The sequence below is a fragment of the Brachionichthys hirsutus genome, chromosome 9, assembly GCF_040956055.1.
Source record: "Brachionichthys hirsutus isolate HB-005 chromosome 9, CSIRO-AGI_Bhir_v1, whole genome shotgun sequence".
NCBI lineage: Eukaryota > Metazoa > Chordata > Actinopteri > Lophiiformes > Brachionichthyidae > Brachionichthys > Brachionichthys hirsutus.
In genome coordinates, this window is record NC_090905.1 from 12,198,097 (window position 1) to 12,217,481 (window position 19,385).

Here is a 19,385-nt window from a genome sequence, read left to right on the forward strand (position 1 = left end):
CAGGATCGAACCTCAGCGCTGATATCTGAACCAACCTGTATTGATCTGCATATTATATAAATATCTTAATCATGACCCAAATCCTCTTTATTGACCACGCACCCACACGGAGAACAAGAACACACAGTTCAGGATTTCCCTTCACACAAACTGGACACAACAACAAATCCTATCTCAGCAAAAGCTGGAGTTTGGCCCCTCCTGTCTGAGAGTCAGTCAAACTGCAAGACTGTAATGGGAGAAAGTTACTGCATTTAAGGTGATGTGATTTAAAATATCAAGTGCATCTAAACTCTTACCTCTAAAGACTTATAAAAGTAAGTCATTTCAAATCAATCTGGGATCATGGGATTGCATGATGGCACTTGAGGAAAAATGTATTTAGAAATGTTGTTTCTTTCATCTCTTAACGCTGGTGCAGGCTAATAATATTTTGCTAGCTGACACATGGAGTCTTGGAGCACAGGCTGTAATCAATTATTCCTTACACATCTCACCAAACCGTCATCCTTAGGGCTGAAGTTTATGTTCTCCTCTCAGTGGGTGTAATGCTCATTTCTAACACTGTGTTCCTTGACCTTTAATCCTTATCTGTAATCTTATCAATTTTAAATGAAAAAAAAAGACAGCTGACAAAAGACGCAGGACATTTCTACTGTACTGTATTTATAAATGTTAACAGTGCTACCAATTTGGCACCTGGATATTTTTTTTTCAGCTCCCCTCGAAAGACGTTCTAACAAATCATCATTTAACATTTTGGGATGCTGTTATTTTCCATACCAATCTTGTATTTGGTGCCAGCAACATTGGCAGTGATGTCGCCGTTCTTCTTTTGAGTCTTCCTCTTTGTGTCTAATAATCACGGGGACTGTAATTCCTCACGTGGTTCGTATCTGTTTTTCCTCACAGATCATTTTCTGCTTAGTTCACGGGTGCATGTTCGACTTTGAGCTGCGGTTTCTTTCGGCAGCGCCTCTGTAGAATGTTGTGATTGAGTGATTTCTGCATTTCTTGTCATAATTAAGAGCAAGGCCCTTTTTACAGTTAGTGATTTGACTCTGTTACGCCGGTTTCATTCAGAGTTTTATCTCAGCAGGGAGTTCTTGTTAACTTTGGTTGTGTGTGTCTAATTCGATGAATCGCATTCCGTTTGTAATTTATTGGCTTTGGGAAGAGATGCCAATGCAGCCCTCTATGTATTTGTTTTAATCCCAGTCCTTGTCAACACAACAATGTGCAAACACCTTTTTTTGTTTGGGCATTGATCTGATTCAGACAATATTTGCTATTAATTAGCTCGCTTATTATTTGCAGTATTGAGATACAGAACCCACCCTTAATCTTTTAAACCCACCTGAAAACATTTATTCATTTATATTGTGAACTACTACTGTACTTCCGGCTTGTCCCCTGAGGGGTCGCCACAGCAACTCAACCTTCTCCACTTCACCCTGTCCTTTGCATCGTCCTCTCCAGCTCCAGCCACTCTCATGTCCTCCCTCACTACGTCCATGTATCTTCTCCTGGGTCGACCTCTAGCCCTGTTCCCTGGGAGTTCCATCCTCAGCATCCTTCTACCGACATAGTCCCTGTCCCTCCTCTGGACATGTCCAAACCATCAAAATCTGGTCTCTCTGACCTTGTCTAACCTTCACTGTCCCTCTTATTGTCTCATTTCTAATCCAACCTGGTCACTCCCAAGGAGAACCTCAGCATCTTCATCTCCTCCACTTCTAGCTCCGCCTCCTGTCTTTTCCTCAGAGACACTGTCTCTAAGCCGTCCATCATGGCTGTCCTCACCACTGTCTTGTAGACCTGTCCCTTCATCCTCGCTGACACTAGAACACACCTGATACTTTCCTCCACCCGTTCCAGCCTGCCTGCACACGATTCTAGTGACTTTCCTGACGTGATCCTCTTTTTCAATGTTTCTCTAATTATCCAGAACTCTTGCTGATAAAACCTGATGTCATCAACGAGATTGGAGACGCCATCGAATTGATATACGCCTCCAACCTGATTGTGACGAAAGCTAAAATGACAAGGCTGACATGGCAAGGTCAAATCGTGCTACATCATCCCTCATACTCTGGTAATGTGACTTCTTAGGTAGACGGGGGGCTGTTGGTGCCAGTCTCCTCACTTTAAGAGATGGATGGCACTGCTCTCCTCACACATGCAAAGCATACAGCATGCAAGTGGCAGATGAGGTTGGTGTTTCATTAACACCTTTATCAGGTGCTTGATTTATGGTGCAATCATCTGATTAAAAGCATCACAGACTCACAGCAGAACCTTTGATAAGCACTTTATACCTGAATGCCAGACTGAAAGCTCATAACTCAGGAGTCAGTTTAATTTGTATAGTCCAAAAGCAGATCACAGCGCTTCATTAGTCTTGAAACATCTGCGTCGAATGAGGAATAACATCCCTTAAAATCAGGTTTTAACGGGGGGAAATGGAATAAACCATCGAGAGAACCACAGATGACTGAACTTGGATCCAGGAGGACATTGGAGAAGCTTGAGGTTTAACTAAGAGACTCCTGTACGACCTCCTCTCCATGGTAACCTGGAAGAGGACCTATCACAAAGAAAAAGAAACAGAAAACCCCAATCAGAACAGGTGCAAATTCTGTTGACAAAGGATCCAAACATACAGCGCCAGTCAGAAATATGGATCGTTTCCCATGCATGTGACTAAAAAGAAAAATGATCCCAGAGTATATAATGAGGGAGGATTCATCAAACCCTGAGGTGAATTTTAGGGTTTTGGTGGGAAACTTTAATTCTTTTTACTGTCATTCCATTAATTCTTCCTTTCTTATCACAGCTCACTGAATCCTCGTCGTTCTGCCATCACTCACTTTTCAGAATATTTTCCAACTTCCAACACTGCAAAGAATAAAAATAATAGAATCTGCCTATATGCCTGTTCTGAACTCCCGTAGCATTCTGATCGTATGTAGGTGTTGGTAGGAGAACCATCTGTCTTCCTCACAATTTGGAAGCTAACAGTTCACACACTGAAAAGGATTCATTCAGAACGTCAGTATGAATTAATGTCAGTAGTTTTGTCTCCACAGTGTATACCTGAGGCACTGTGATTAACGCCAGGGCTTTTGGATTTCTTACATTACAGGAGCCAAGCGGCAGACTTTTTTGTGGAGCATCACTCAAAACGCTTCTTCAAGTGAGTGCCTGTAAATGATTGTCCAGTTCTGACCAGCAGAGAGCAGTCCTTGTCAGCCGCTGCCATTAACTGAGCCTGTGGCAATAACATTCATCGCTCCTTTTCTGTAGTGGCCTGGTGCACTTTGTGTCCTCGGGCCCTGTGGTTGCCATGGAGCTGATGGGTGATGAAGCCATGTCTATCTGGAGGAGGCTGCTGGGACCTGGGGACCCCGCTGTGGCGCGGAAGGAGGCGGCGCAGAGTGTTCGCGGCCGGTTTGGAACAGATGGCATCAAACATGTCGGCCACGGCTCCGACTCACTGGCGGCGGCGGCGAGAGTAAAGATGCTAGAGTCATGCTCCCATGTGCCCTCTCACCCCGTGTGCCACATCCCCAGAGGTGATGATGCCCCCTAAATGCCGCGTCTTCCCATCTACAATTGGCCACGGTCCCTCTAACACAGCCTCCTATGCTGACTGCACATGCTGCATTATCAAACCTCATGCCATATCAGAAGGTAGGGAGCCTCAGCAAATACTTACGTTATCAGCCTGTTTGCGTATCTGATTCGCCTGCTGAGTCCTCGGACTTGTGTTAGTTAGTGTGTCACACAGAGGCACCGCATTGTTACCAAATTTGTCTTTGGATTTTTCCAAATGCCTGCCCTGATCCCCGTTCCCGGAGCATGCCACCCGAGCTCTGACCTGTGAAATGTGATTCTTCTTTTTTTTTCCAGACAGGGCTTAATAATGCACACAGAGGGGTCAGCATAGACCTGGAATGGTTGTTCAGAACAAAAGTTCATGCACAATCCATTCAAATAAACAAGCTCAGCATGGCCGCATGTAAATATATTGAATGTGTATTTCTGATCATTGATACATTGATACATTTAGCGTGCATGAATTTGTCTGTTCCTTCCTTTGTTTCGTATTCTGTATGTATGATAACCTGGTGAACTACATGATCATGTGAAATCTAATACTTAGGTAGCAGAACAAACCGAGGCCCATTTTGGTCTGACAGGACCTTTGCCTTTAAACGTACATTCAAGCAATGCTAGAAAGGCATTCTTGTCTTGTCTCCCACAGCAGCGTTTGAAAGGTGCTTAATTCTCTTTCTGATGGAACCACAGTAACGTTCCTAACGCCAGTGCCGTGTTACTGTGCGTGTTTCTGCACGGGTTCGATTTTCTGCCACACCTTAGCTGGAATGACGCCACTGAAAATGTTATTACTGCTCTTACACCTGTCCAGGATTTCCTGCTCTGACATGTTGAAATGTTTGGTGTGAGAAAGGAGTCTGAGAGAGAACCTCCTCCAAAAACAATATGGGCATGCTGGGTTCTGCTGCAGGGCACAATTTGCTTTCGGCTGTTTGCCGTTTGACATAATTGCACTGGTGCTGCTGCTATAGCTTTTCTTAATGATGGGAAACACTAGCGGTGCTGCTGTGTTCGTTGCGGCCTGTTTCCCGCCCCTGTGTGAAGCAGGTTTTGCTGTCTATAGTGTGACTGCCAGTTCTTTTAGTCACAATCTTGGCAGCTTCTTAGACACACCTACTGGACTGCCAGGACTGCTGTTGAAGTGGCAAAAGGACGACTCGTGATCTGCAAATGTTGTCAAAGTGAACAATGAGCAAATCTGAGGCTTGAGTCCTGCTGCGTTTCCCTCCGTGCTGCACATCTGGCTTGAACCACTGCACATTTTAGAGGCAACCTTGTGGTCCCATCAGAATCTGCCGGACCCATTTAATTTGATCTGGATCGAGTTGCAGAGCGTAGGCGGGTATTGTGGTATAAAGAATCACTCCAGCTCACTGGGAAAATCCAGAACGTACATATTCAGTTATTTTGTCCTGATTAAACTAGACTGGTCTTGCATAATTATCACTTTAGAGAACTGTCTGCGTCTTAAGGGGGGCAACGCAACGATGCTTTTCAGATGTCAGCCGTTACGTTTCATTAGCGACCCGCTGTGATCCCAACCCAGGATTGTTGCCATGGAGCTGATGGGTGATTTAAAAACAAACAGCATCAAAAAAAAAATCTTGCCTTGATTCCACTGGAAGAGAAGGAGCGCAGCCAAATGACGCTGCAGCTCCGTCTATGCAGGGCGTAGGACACGGTGCCTGAAAGCGCTCTCAGCAGACATGACTGGAATAGAGAAGCTTCTGTTGCCAAGCACCAGGAATAGGATCTCCTAGCAACAGCACCAGCTGTTTTGGAGTGTGTGTCTTGATCCACAGAGGACTCAGGAGGTGGTTACTTAACCTAACACACACACACACACACACACACACCATCCTGCCCGCCGACGACATGGGCCGTGTTTGATCAGGACATTAGTGTGAAATTGCTATTTAATTATGTGTCTGCAGGACTCTGACCTTGAATGTCACTGCTGCACCGCCGTCAGTGCGCTGCTGCCGTTTGTGTGATAACCTCGAGCCACAGCGACAAGATGATTAAAAGCACCGACTGGAAGAGAAAAAATAATGTCGCCTCCCTGTTAGCAGGCAGGACATGTGGAGGACAGCCTCATGCTTCAGGAGGGGGGACGGCTCTGCAGCGCGTTCAGCAATATAGCTTCAGATGTCTTGTATTATATAATAATCCTTATGGTGTGACCTAAGCTGTTTCATTGAATCGAACTGGCTGCAGCTTCACACACAGTTCGGTTATTGTAGCAGTAAACACCTCACTTATGTATTTCACGTATTCACAGGTCTCACCGGGAAGATCCTCAACTCCATATCTGCTGCCGGATTTGAAATCTCAGCGCCTCAGATGGTAAGAGTTGAACTCGTGACCGGAATATGCTCCAACATGTGCACTTTGCGGCAGACATGGACCTCTGTCGTTTTTTACTACATCACATTCTGAGCTGCAGGCCGGAAATGAATCAATCGGGGTTTCATCGTGGTGAGCATTACTGGGAATAAATGCATATTAGCATGTTCGTGCAGCATCACAGTTCAAAGCGGAGCCTGTAATCTACACTCCAGGTCAAACATTCCACGGATGCTCTTGTTTCTCCTGAGTCATGCTTCTGTCTCACAGTTCAGCATGGACCGGGCAAATGCCGAGGACTTCTAAGAGGTTTATAAAGGAGTTGTAACAGAATACACCGTGAGTATGAACACTACTTTGCAGTGCCATCATGGGAAGCGCCCGCATCGTGGTTCTGTTACAGTGCGTTATGATGATAAACACTAAAAGCTGCTTTACTTTCTGTCTAGAAGAGTGACGGATCACAGACGCTGTTCACAGGCGAATGTTTAGTGGAGGGCCGTTAGGACTGAAATCCAAGTCAACTGGTTTCCTCTTCTGGCTGACTGACCACTCTCTCCCTGCAGAGCATGGTGACGGAGCTGTGCTCTGGACCTTGCATGGTGTTGGAGATCCACGGAACAGATGCACCGCGATCATTCCGGGAATTCTGTGGGCCTGCCGATCCAGTGAGTCCAATTATTATTATTATTTTATCTTGCCGTATTGTCTAGCAGAATCTTGTCTGACCAATGCATAATGGACTTCAATCTGTGCATGGTCTGTGGAAGATTACCCGCCGTCAGTGTCCTCTCAAGGTTCTCAGATGGTCTGAATGTATTTTAAACTGATGTACTGTAACACATCAGGCCATTAATTATTCCCACATTCAGCCTCCAGGGAGGACAGTTGTGTGTCTGTCTCTGTCTTGTGTCCCGAGTACGGTTGACTTAAATCATCGTACCTTTTGATGTCCGTTTGAGACACTTTGGCTGACAAAGTTATTGCGTCTGGCAGCAGGAAGCCATTTTACTTTTATTAACTCAGTATTTGAAGGTCTTACTGATTCACAGTAAAGAAAAACACTCCAGTTGATTCCCACAGAACCCGAATCTGACCCAGTAAATGTGTGGTGAATTGCATCATGTTGTTTTAGCCCTTACTTTGTGTAAAATGTGGACCGAACGTTCTGTTGCTTGTGTGATTAGCTAGAAGGGTGGACCTGTTAAATGCAGCGCTGCACTGGGGAAGCTTTGCCCCCCCTCCCCCCCCCCCCCCCCTCCCCGAGTGATTTTATAATAATAAGACGTTGCTTTGGTGTTGTGCTTTCTCACCTTAACCATCAGGCTGTTGTTAGAGTGCTGCTGACTGCGGCCACAGACCAGGACGGGCTAGTTAATTGGCTAATGATTTCCAGGTCATGTGACACGCGACAACCACTGCTCATTGATGCCAAAATAATTCAACCCTTTCCACCGACCTCTGTTATCGTATTAAGTACTTCCCCAGATTTTAGTCCACTTGGATTCAATCCGAGCACACCGGATACTTTCATACTAATACTTCACAGAGAAGGGCAGAAGTAGCTAAATATCTGCCAGAGACACATGTGATGCCTTTAACTCGGCGCCACACATGACACTCCACTGCCCTGCATCCCACTCTCTGTTCTGATATCGTATTTTGTGTTCTGTTCTGATATCAGAGGACAGACGCAGTCGTCCTATCCTAACTCCGGCCCGTTCTGCACTGTCTTCCACAGTTTGTGATCTTCTTATGTTTTCCCCAATTGTTCCCCTTCCCCTTTAAACCAGTAGCCTAATAAATCAGAGGTGCATGGTGGTCAGCTCGCTGTGCTGTCTCACTCTGTCTTAGATCAGGAAGGCTTCGTGTTACACGAGGCTCAGACTGTTAAAAATATGATTTTCCTATTGATTGTAGACCCGTCTGCGTAATGCATTTGTGGAGCTAAATATCAGCCGTCTCCGGTGGCCGGAGTTCTAAGTTTAGCGAAGTTCGAGGAGATAACATCAGTCGGGACGTGACTAGAACAAACAAGTAGCTGCTTTTACCCTGATTAAACAATTTGTAAACCAACAACGCTAAATAAACTTAAACTGGTCAGATATGGGTGTTGCTGCAGAGAAAGTGGGAGGTTCCACAGCATTCCAAAACGTTTAAATTCACCTTTTTTGGACATTCTTCTTCTTCTTTGGTAATCGGCTCAGGTTGTTCTTTCATTATCTTTAAATCTTTAAGGGCAATAAAATTAAGTAGAAAGGTGCCAGCAGGGAGCACTAGAAGTTGCAGTAGTGCTGGTAATAAAATAATAAAAGGCAGTATAAAGTCGTAAAAATCACAACAAGTTGTATTCTTACAAAGTCGTCCATTTGTGATCGGATAGAATCCGATCAGGTCTCGAGCTTGAGGCCGGACTCACGATCAATAATCAGGCTCTTTTAAAACTTGTGTCCTTTCGTTTGTTGGTCTGAAGAATTAAACAAATGTCCACAAATGTCGAGGGATTGGGCCAGCCCCCCCCATTATATTTTGGTGTGGATCAGGACACAGGGGCAGACCGAGGTGTTTTCACACTTTCTCACTATTGTGATGAAATGTTAGTTCTATTATTTTCCCTAATTACACAAAATCTGCTGAACCCGTTTCCAGACAAGAACCTGTTAATTATATGGCAGGTCTAGAAGTTCAGTATAACTTTATAAACAATGTGATGTGATTTGGAAAAAAAAGTCAGAAACCTCCCAAGAAAGTTGGCTATAGATCTCATCACCTCCACCGTTTCACCGTTTTCCAGGACTTGATTTTTTTTTTACACTTCATGGAATTTCTCAGGGTACGGTAAATATGGGACTCTTGCAGAAAACAAACACGGACTACTTAGAGGGTTGGCACGTGTCATGTGTCTGTTACAAATCAAATGTAATGGGCCTGCTGGGCTTTGGTGGAGGCGTGCGCTCTAATGAGAGGCGTCCCGCTTCCGTCGGCTGTAACGACGGCCAGCAGTGAGTCCCCGTGAGCTTCAGTGAAGTTTAAGGATTATAAAGATGCTGTGGGGTTCGGATCAAATCATCCGGACGTCTCCGTCACCACCTATGGAACACTTGTGCATTGTCAAAAGTTAGCGGCTAGTATTTGAGCTGGGTCCCGTAGCTCACCTTCACTGGCGTGCTTGCTTAGAGCAAGGTTAGCAGGTCATTCTACAAACAAGCTCTTGCCTTCTCCACATCAGCCGGATGCAGAGTCGGCCGTGCATGAAGGATCAGATTTAGGCGTTTTGGTTGCCTGATGGTCCTGCAACCAGCAGGTCGCCGTGCCCCTGCTTCCTGTAAACAGAGCCCAGCAGTCGTTAGGAGCATGAATCAAATGAAGCTCTTGACTGCAGGTCACTCTTGAGTCACTAATGCAATTACAGACAGAAGTGCTTGACAAAGAAATTCTGATATCATTGAGTAAATCTTCCCTTTGCCGTGTTTGGACTCCTGGAGAGCAGGCCCAGGAACCCCCACGGAAAACCCCCACGGAGCAGCCAGAGGAGGAGTCCAGCTGTTGCTCCTGACTAGCTTCACCTGCTCTGATATGATCTGTGCTGTAAACTGAGAAATTAATTAACCTTGTTTGGCATATATATATATATATATGTGTTTAGGATCCTAAATTAAGAGGGATATATATCCCTCTTAATTTAGGATCCTAAACACGAGTGTGAATCCACAGGCGATCCAGTTTCCCCTGAACCCTTGCACCCTTTTTTCTTTCCGAGTCAGTGCAGTGTCATGTGGGCCGATCATTTGAAGCAGGAGATCAGTTCTCTGCAGGTCTTTGGTTTTTAGAGAGGGGTGGTTTGGAAAAGGCGGGGCTGCTCGATGACCTTGAAGCTTGCTCCCATCTTTTGTGTGCAATCCCATAAACCGCGAGAGGATGAAGAGCTTATCATGGGAAACGTCTCCCTGACATCAAGCAACCCGGACTAAACTTAGCTCACAAAGAAGACACTATTCAACTCCAATTCATTTTGATCCCTTTTAAGTATCCCCCCCCCGATACTACCGAGCTGATAAAAACAAGCATACCTTTATAAAATCGCCCAATCTATCAAATTATTACATTACCTTATATAACATTGGCCTTCCTCTGGAGCTGACAGCCATCTTGGTGAACAAACTACTCACGGTGTCCCCCCCCCCCCCCCCTTCATGGCTGTCCCTGTGGGAGGGTTCAAATTCCTGGAGGCACTGAGTAGCAAAGGGCAAAAAAACCCACCTCCAACCTTGAGAATGATTTTCACAGCAAATGAGCACACACTGGAGACAAATCTATCACCTGGAGAAACACAATGAGCAGGAGAACGTGCACCCCAAACCCAAACGTGCATGCGCTGTAACTTGTGTGCAGCGATTGAGCACTGATTAAAGGTACGGAAACTGGACTGATTAGATTTAGAAGCGCACTGACAGAGTGTAATGGAAACGTATGGGAACTGTGCGTAGTTCCTCAGTGATGAATTATTCCAGCTTCTTAGGTTCGTATGAAATTATTGAACGCCTAAGGTTTGAATCGATTTGATCAGACTACATTATTCACACTGACTCAGCAGGATTGAAAACCTTAACTTGAACTCATGTATGATAAATGACGATGTGTGCCATCGAAACGGCTTCTTGTTGTGAGTGCAGCTTTGCAGCAGGCAGTAGAACGCACCAGCCTGCTTGTAGGACAGCCCAATGAGCATTTGGTCACTTCCTGGAACGGGTCACATGTCCACTTGCTGAGTAATCTCTTTGTCGTGGTAACATACAGCAGCGCAGGATGTGGAACTCCCCGCTATCATCCACGCAGACGTGATGTTTCGGACAGAAAGTGTGTCCCGTTGTTGCACCGGCACCCGGCTGAATGCTCATGAGTTCCATCTGCGAGATTCAGTCGTTTGTCTTTGACAGGAAATCTCACGCCACCTTCGTCCCAACGCGCTGCGGGCTCTTTATGGCAAAGACAAAGTCAAAAATGCCGTCCTGGAGGCGGGCGCTGCAGCACCATCACGCACGGTGGAATGTCCGTGTGCGTGCTGCTCTGTGTCTTTCAGTTCATGTACAAATAATCACCTTGTATTTATTCAGGCCCTTTGAAGCCCTGTCTTTATGCTAGTCTCGTGACTCTGCTCTGTGGGCTGGGGGGGGGGGGGGGGCAACCTTGGCTCATGCTGGTTTTCAGAACAAGAATGGCAGAGGAATTAGAAACGAAGCCATTGTTTTGTTGGGAGTGGGTCCGACCCATCAAGCGTCATTGCTCAGGAAAACTCCTGATCTGTGGCTTGGACAAATACTTCCTTGTTAAACATTAGCCCGGGACCCACTGAGCTGCACCCCCTCCCGATTGGGCTCACAGTAGCCGAGAGAGGGCTTGTGCAGAGGAGACTTATTCTGGTCACAGTAAGGAAGGACTGGCTGGTACTTAAATGTTGCTCATTTACCATTTCTTTTGCAGGTGCAGTATTTTTTACGGGACAGCAGGACACGTGGAACTACATATGCAAAGAATTCACAGTTGTCTTTTTTCCTGTTTTATTGTTTCAGCCTTATGCAGATTAAATAAAGTGACAAGAGCAGACTCCTGACAAGTGTTTGATCTTCAACATTGAATTAAGTATTTTCACACCGACTAGACAACTTAGTACACGGGATACTGCATTGCTTCTGATATTTTAAAGTAACGTTTTGACCAGCGACTTTGGTATTGGATTCATACATTAAACTCTGAAGAACAAAAAAAAAAAAAAAATGTACAACTGCATAAATATAAAATTATTCCACCATGAAAATGGCTAAAACATTCAACAGTTAGAAGCATCACGTCACGCGATGTCTCCAGCAAAACAGGTTTCAGAACGTCGCGCCTGTTTCAGCGACGGCGACAGTCTCCTAGGCTGGACCCAAAAAAAGCTCTACGCTAACAATTAGGAAAGAACAAGGAGTATAAAACAGAAATGTCATCAAACCATATCCTACAGCTAACGGTGAACCACAAAGAAAAGTGTCTCCTTCCACAGCCAACTCTGAACAACTTGGATGAAGAAACACAAAAAACCAGATTCCATGGAGTGCAGTCATTTACTCATACATGGGCCTTAAGGGTTCAGAGTACCACACTAGTTATTCAGTTAGTCAGAGCACATTAGCGCACACTCAAGCACACGCACATTAACTAGCACGCCTGCACACGCACACACCTTGGACCACGAAAGCTGACACGAGACAGAAGATACTACAACAGGACTGGGCTACAGCACTGGACACGCCAAAAGTATTTAAAACCACATTAGGATTGAAGCGCGTGGGGACAGGAACACAGCTCGCTACACGTCAGTAGTGGAATTGCAGTTTTACAGTAATAGATGAACACATCCCATGGCTCAAGGAATATTTTCATGTACAGTAGAATAAATATTTGCTATTGCTACTCTGGTATTTTTACATTCTAACCCTCGACAAACACAGAAAAGCGGGTGTAAAGCACACAGATTAAGTGAAGGTCCTGTATATTATGACTGTTCAAAGACTAGTGGCGTTTATCTGAACTCTTTTTTTTTAAATTCTCTACATTTGACGTGTTTCAAAATGAGAGTGCTCGTCGTCATGGCTGAGGTCACGAGGTGATTGTCAACTTAACATCAAAGCGTCCTTGGTAGCGGTCTTTATCGCTGTAATTGATGTTTTCTCCGTACACTTTGCACTCGATGCGGACCTCCTGATCCAGAGTGACGTTAAACTGAATGGCCACCAGAGGCTGCAGGTACTGGGGATGCAGCACTTTGCCATAGTAGGGGTAGTACTGGAGAGGAAAGCCTTCGCCCATGCCAAAGTACTTGATCTCTCCAACCTTGTCCCTGTCCTCTACTTTCTGCAAGCACAACCGGAGAGCACGGCGTCAAATGTAACCAATTCTTGCACCAGTGCTTCAGACAAAACATTTTACTAGGGTACCTGCTACACGAATGCGTTTTCGGATCCAACATACCTTACTGGAGCAGTAAATGGGGATAATGTTGGGCTGCAGCCTGCTTAGCATGGGCCCCGGGAGTGACTCGTTGCTGATTGGAGCCTAGAAGAAGAGACGGGTTGATGAGCAGAACCGGGCCACCGGCAGTGTTTTCAGAAGAGTGTCGGCCTAATCTGGTGTGCAGCACAGCCCCCCCCCCCCCCCAGCAGCGCTGCAATGATTTAGCGCTCGCGTAGCATCATCGTGCTCACGATGAATAGCGTTGCGTAGTCAGACTCAAGCGCCGTCGCTTGCCATTCATCAGATGGCTTCCTTCACGCTACAATGCTCACAATCTATGTCATATATAATATATAATATATAATATATAAAACCTTCAGGTCCCATCGCTCGGTGTTTCCTGCAGTAACAAACTGATGGATCCGTCTCATCCAACATGCAGCTGAATGCACGACGGTGATGTACAGTATGTACAGATCATATTGCTAGTAACATCTATTAGCTATTAGCGATCCTTCCAGAACATCGTCATGGCTTTAAAGTGTCTTCATTTTATGACGTCCGGCGTGATTTCTGCTCTCGTTATTGTGCCTTTATCGGCGTCAGTGCACCTGTAATCGTCGTAGCGGTGCGGTAAACCCACCCTCGGTCTGAAGTTGACGATCCTGTTGAGCTTGACGATGATGCAGGGCTTTCCTTCCTTGAAGCCGTACGAGGGGTCGCCCTTTCCAGAGCAGCTACCAAGCAAAGCTCTGCTGAAGCGGCAAGCCTTCCTCTGCCCTGCCTTGTTGTCCAGACTTCCACGTTCCCTGTACGCCTGAGGAGTCCCTGCAGAGGATCGGACCAACCAGTCACACGAAGCAGCTTCTCAACTACACGCGCACCCGTTCAGCATTAAGTTCAGAGGATATTGAATGGTTGTTATGAATTCAATGTTTCTTAAAATGGAATTTAAGCAACTAAATACCCAAATGACACGTTTTAACGGACTCGGGTCACTTGGATCGGGAATCAGGGACCAGCCAGTCGGGACCGGATTGTACTTGCCTCCACAGTCTTCGAACTTCATCTGATCTAGCTGAAGCTCATCATCATACTTCAACAGTAAAGCATCCATGCTGCTGACGTAAGTCTTAAATGATCCCTCATCAGACATAGTGAAGGCGATTTCGGATTTTTCTGAGCGTGGAGTGTGTGATAGACCTGAAAAACACAAAGTTGATTTAATAATGATAATGAAAAAAAGAGGCCCAGTAAAACCCCAGTCTGAAAGTGAGAGGGGGTCACGCTGCACCTGAGCTGTCCTTCCTAGCCTCAGGAGTCTCTTATCTTCAGACGACACACCATTTTGGGTCTCGAGGATTTCCTCAGATGCTCCCTGTCAGCTCTTTACCGGAGTAATTTTCCACAGGCCTGGCGCACGAGGGGCGGGGCACGAGGTGACGTGTAAAAGAACGTAATGTTCAGGAGCCACTACGTTCATTCATTTATTGCTGCGGTTACGAGCAAGCTCAGAGTGAGAGACAGAACCAACACCGAGTCATTTGAATTTCAGTGGTGGCTTGGGAAAGTTCACCAACCCCCCCCCTGCCCCCACCCGTCCACCCTCACGTGGGTTCCTCTCACAATGGAAACTTTTAGCCCCGGAGTGAGAGGCAGGCTCGGGCTCTGAAAACGACTCCCCGCTTCCTTTATCTTTGCCGCTACCGGTGATACTTCTTTCTTTCCTTGCCTTGCCAGGCCACTCGGCTGACAGTAAAAACAGCAGGAAAACGACCTCGTGTTCGTGGAGCCGGTCGTTTACGGCGACTGCTAAGAATACCGCCGGGGCACGGAGTGTGCGCTGCGCAAACAAGCGCTGGCACATCAAGACGAGGCGGAGGGCTTTAAAATCGACACCATCAAAGCTCGCAGGAGATTCTAAAACACTTTCAGGCTGAGAGCGGCAGCGTTTGGTGTTTTTTTTCAGTACGGCTTCTGCAGAGACGCCTCTTGGCTGTGACAAGACGACTGCATTTGTCCGAGTCTGAGCATTAAGCATGCAGGCTGTGACACATTCATAGCACACATGAATCGCTTTAGTCACAAACCGTTCCCCCGTAGCCAGAGGGGGGGGGGGGGGGGGGGGGCATCGACTGGCTGAGAGGAGTGAAGGACAAAATGGCTGAACTATCTGAGGTCAGAAAGACTTTTGATGGAGTAGCTGCCTCAAGGTGCGCCCCGGCCGTCTTTGTTATCGCCATAACGCCACGCACAGCCACAATATGGCCGTCACCAGAGCCCAAAATAAAACGCCTCCTGTTACAGCGTCAGAGTCCAGGAGCAAATAGAAAGGAGATTGGATTTACCTGGGGGGGCCACCCTGTCCTGATAGGTGGGTTTGTAGTTACTTAATGTCAGCAGCAGTGCTTGGATGGTCCCGACAAAAATCCCAGCCAAGCACAGGTAGAATATCACGTAGAACAAGATGATTTTAACTGTGGGGGGAAAGAGCAGTTCATTAATACCTCGACAGGGATGACATCATTCTGTGTCTGCTGCTTATTGGCTTGTTCTTTTCATTTTCAATCCTGTGTTAGATTTCGACCTGTTGGTCGGACCCTGCGTGATCACAGAGTATCGCGTTGTACGTCACACCACGGATAGATCGGGGGAAAGCAGACTTGCTTGTACTGTGTGTACTGTACTGCTTGTACTTTGTACTGACAGACTGAATGCATGTATATGGCTCATATAGGGCTTCCCTTGGGATTACTAAAGTACTCATCTATCTGGTTTGAGCGCAGCATACTTCTGAGAACGGCGTGTTCTTTTCATCGGCCGCCGTGAGGTCACTTCCTTCGGACTCAGAGCAGCTTCTGGAAGCTTCGGCTCGCGTTCCACCTCTCAACTGTTAGCCGAGCTAGATTTAAACCAAGCAAACAATCGGGGGGGGGGAGTCGATACGTCCTCCACTAACGATACCTGATTTAAACCTCAGAGCCATTACGCAACAGCGGGAGGGTTTCGGTTCAGGACGAGTCAGTCGGCAGCCCCCCCTCCCCCCTCCCCCCAGCCACTTCAACAGGTTTGGTGCAAATACTGTGTCCTCATTTAACACAACACAGATGCTTCGCTTTCACCCCCTGACTTGTGTTTACTTGCTCCTCCTTACTTCTCTCTTTCCTGACAGAATACACCAATTGTTTTTTTTATTTGAAGTACGCGGCAATACTAATGTGTTTTTTTTTAAATCACTCAGTATTGGAAAAGGATTGTGAACCCAACGCATCAAGCACACTTGTACTAAAGTTGATATCTGTGCAGAATGTGAGTGTAAATGTTTAGCAGATACCATCAACTGTACATATATTTGCTCAAAGTGAAAAACTAATAGGAAAACACCACTTCAGCAGTATTTAAACACCTTCATCTTGTTATAACCTTTAAATGGTGTATGTCTAGAACAACTCTGCAGTAGAACACCGTTTCTTGTGGCAGCATCGGCGACCTGAGAATGTTCCGACGCAGCATGTTTCACATGAAGATATTACTTCCTTTTATATTTGTACTTTACAACCAAACCTAAAGGAGGTAACATTTCCAGATCATGATTGATCCTACTCACATATATACAGAACAATTGATCCATTCTCTTGCTGTAATGAGATTACTCAGCTTCCCTGCATTTTAATGTATACTATATTATTTTGACCTGATGTGTGTGTTTCTTTTAAAAAGGCACAGAGCTTTGAAATCCATTTAACAAATCTTCAATCAATCCAAATCTCATTCGGTATTGGCACCCAACATGTTTTATGGCCGCGCGACGGTCATTCTAGCATCATCCTGTCTCTCGTTGGGTTTTTCCTGCACAGAGAGACGACAAACACGGCAGCCCTGATCTGCCTGTTATTGCAACACCTTCTCAAAATGTCCTCTTTTGCCAGGCTGCTGTTCGGATCACTCGCTGCACAACCAGTTTCGCGGGTTGATAACAGGTTCAGGGCCGCAGCCTCAACGCCTCCAACAGACACAAGGAGACGTTTACAGAGCGCGGCTCGTCTGCTCGCGACCTGAAATGAAAAACACCGAGAAGCCACGACCAGTGTTCCCAGTACGCACAAACCAAGACCAACACGCCAACACTGTATTTGTGCACAACGCACAAGTTAAAGCTTCGGAACTTGGGTTTTAAATGGATACATAATGTGACGACATATGTAAAGCGTTGCCATGACTACCTGTTGTAAGGCAAGTGGCTTTCTACGACTAATGAAACGTTTCCTCGTGGAAAGCAGGCACATTTCAGACAGACACGTCAGAGAGCCCTTTAACTCTCGGTTGGAGTTTCAAGTCACATTTCTTAGCTCATTAGCAGAACAACAGCCCCCCCCTGGGGGGGGGGGGCATGAGTGTATTCATAGCACATTCCTTGAGGTCCACGGAAGGCAGCAGCAGCAGCAGCACTAGCGTGGGTGATCGAGGTGCACCCATTTTGTTGCTCGAATGACAGAAGTGGTGGTGAAGAGCAGAGTTTGAATGGAGAGCACCTCCCCCCACCAGACTGCTGCTGCAGCATGATGGGGGGGGGGGGGGCGTCACCACGTTCACACCTCACTGGTGTCTCCGCACACGCACACGCACACGCACACACACTGGCTCTGTTGTAGTATCCCAGCCAAAGGCTTCACCGACCTCTAAGTACGTTTTGTGACAGGGTCAACCGTGAGAACACAAAAAGCACTGGTAGTTGGGGGGGGGGGGGCTGACGTGTCGCTTCCTGTTCCTACTGCAGGTCCAAACGCCGCCTCGCGCCATCCCGACCGTTACGGTTTGCTCAAGGGCGCAGGCAGACCTGTTGCTTTTGGCCGGTGCGACACCGAGCCAGTAATAGATCCGCCCCGCGTGTAGCTACGCGATAAAAACACGAACCTGCGCGGCGGAACTACGAAACGCCTCAAAACGCAGATCGTGTATGTTCGTCACAAACCGACAACCACGTGACTTCCCGCCTGTCGTTAATACGAACCATTCGTTCATCCTCTTTTATTTATTTGTTGCACTTTTAACTGTTTCGCCACAGAGTTCTGTCTTGGGGGGGGGGGGGGGGGGGGGGTAAGGGGGCGGCCCTGGAGACATGCGAGTCGTGATCTGCTTCCCACGGAGAAAAATGTCGTTTTAACGGGCGACTTGAGCTTCATTGGTGGCCCATCAAACCAAAACGACTACAGCTCCGAGTCCGGTGAAGGGCAGCCGGGCACCAGGCCATTAGTTATTACAGCGTTATTACGTTATTTAAACGAGACGTTAGAGAATCGAACCCAAGTTCCACAGCTTGGTTTGAGTACACAGTCCGGGCTCGCCGAACACTGTCCTTTGAGGGTGACCTTTTCATAAAGGACTTATGAATGAATGGCCCAAAATGGGCTCCGGGCTGAACACAATGGTCTCCTTTCTGCCATTCAATCCGACCTGCAGCGTGTCTCGTGGGTTCGCTCTGAGACACGACCCCCCCCCCCCCCCCCTCACCACCTTCAAACAGCCTCCATTAAAAAAAAAAAGAAACCCCAAACCCGGAGTCACGACGCAGCGAGGCTCCAACAGGTGCTGCCTGCGCCGCCAGGAAACGTCCACTTTCCACTCCCACGCACAAAGACATCACCGTTTACGTGACGTCTCCTAGCAGCAGCTAGCTCCATATCACACAGCAAGACGAGGACTTACACCAGCTGCATCCTGTTCGTCCGAGGAACTCCTTCTTCTCCGAATTCCACACAAACGTCCTCCATCCGCCGTCGCTGTCTTTGTTCCCCGACATGTTAGCTCCCGGTAATGCCCCCCCCGTCTTCTCTCGGCTCGTCGTGATTTGACGGAGTGCGTCGCCCTGTTGTCTCCTTCAGGAAAAAGAGAAAGGACACAGCACCGTAACCGGACCCGCCAATTGTACCGCACGCGCTTCACCTCTCAGGAAGCCCCGCCCCGCCCGCGAGCTCGCAATAAGTTCCCCCACCCGCGGAGGGAGGGCCACGTCTGACCAATCACAGCCCTCCGTGGGCCGGCGCGTAAGAGAGAAACCAAGAAGGGGCTTCAGAGACGCAGCGACAGTTGCAGGGGACATGTCTCCTCCAGCTGGGCACGTCCCACCTGGAGCTGAGGTGGGCCGTGTCCTGGACGTCCCCGGAGTCTCTCCGTGGAAATTCAACTGAAAACATGCTGCCAGAAATGCACACGTATCTGTTATACTTCCTGAAATACCACGAGGAGTACTCACCAACATGCAGAGGAAATCACGTGTGAAGGCGTGATGACGAGTTCTCATAATATCTACACTTTAAGGCTTGTAGAAGAAGAAGTGGGCTGGGGGGGGGGGGGGGGGTGATGAAGATGAAGATGCTGAGGTTCTCCTTGGGAGTGGAGCAGGATTACAAATGAGACAATAAGAG

The 19,385-nt window shown here is 47.1% G+C and overlaps 1 protein-coding gene and 1 pseudogene across 1 annotated transcript; one reads left to right on the plus strand and one right to left on the minus strand.

The window, feature by feature from the left end:
- Window positions 1-447: 447 nt before the first annotated feature.
- LOC137899554 (nucleoside diphosphate kinase homolog 7-like) lies at window positions 448-11,062 on the plus strand (annotated as a pseudogene).
- A 446-nt stretch (window positions 11,063-11,508) lies between these two features.
- Window positions 11,509-18,883, minus strand: atp1b1a (ATPase Na+/K+ transporting subunit beta 1a). Its single transcript, XM_068743041.1, has 6 exons — window positions 18,667-18,883; window positions 15,309-15,437; window positions 14,008-14,163; window positions 13,604-13,788; window positions 12,979-13,062; window positions 11,509-12,861 (listed from the first exon to the last, which is right to left on the minus strand). The coding sequence occupies exons 1-6, from the start codon at window positions 18,758-18,760 to the stop codon at window positions 12,607-12,609; spliced, it is 903 nt and encodes a 300-aa protein (XP_068599142.1). The 5' UTR covers window positions 18,761-18,883; the 3' UTR covers window positions 11,509-12,606.
- Window positions 18,884-19,385: the final 502 nt, after the last annotated feature.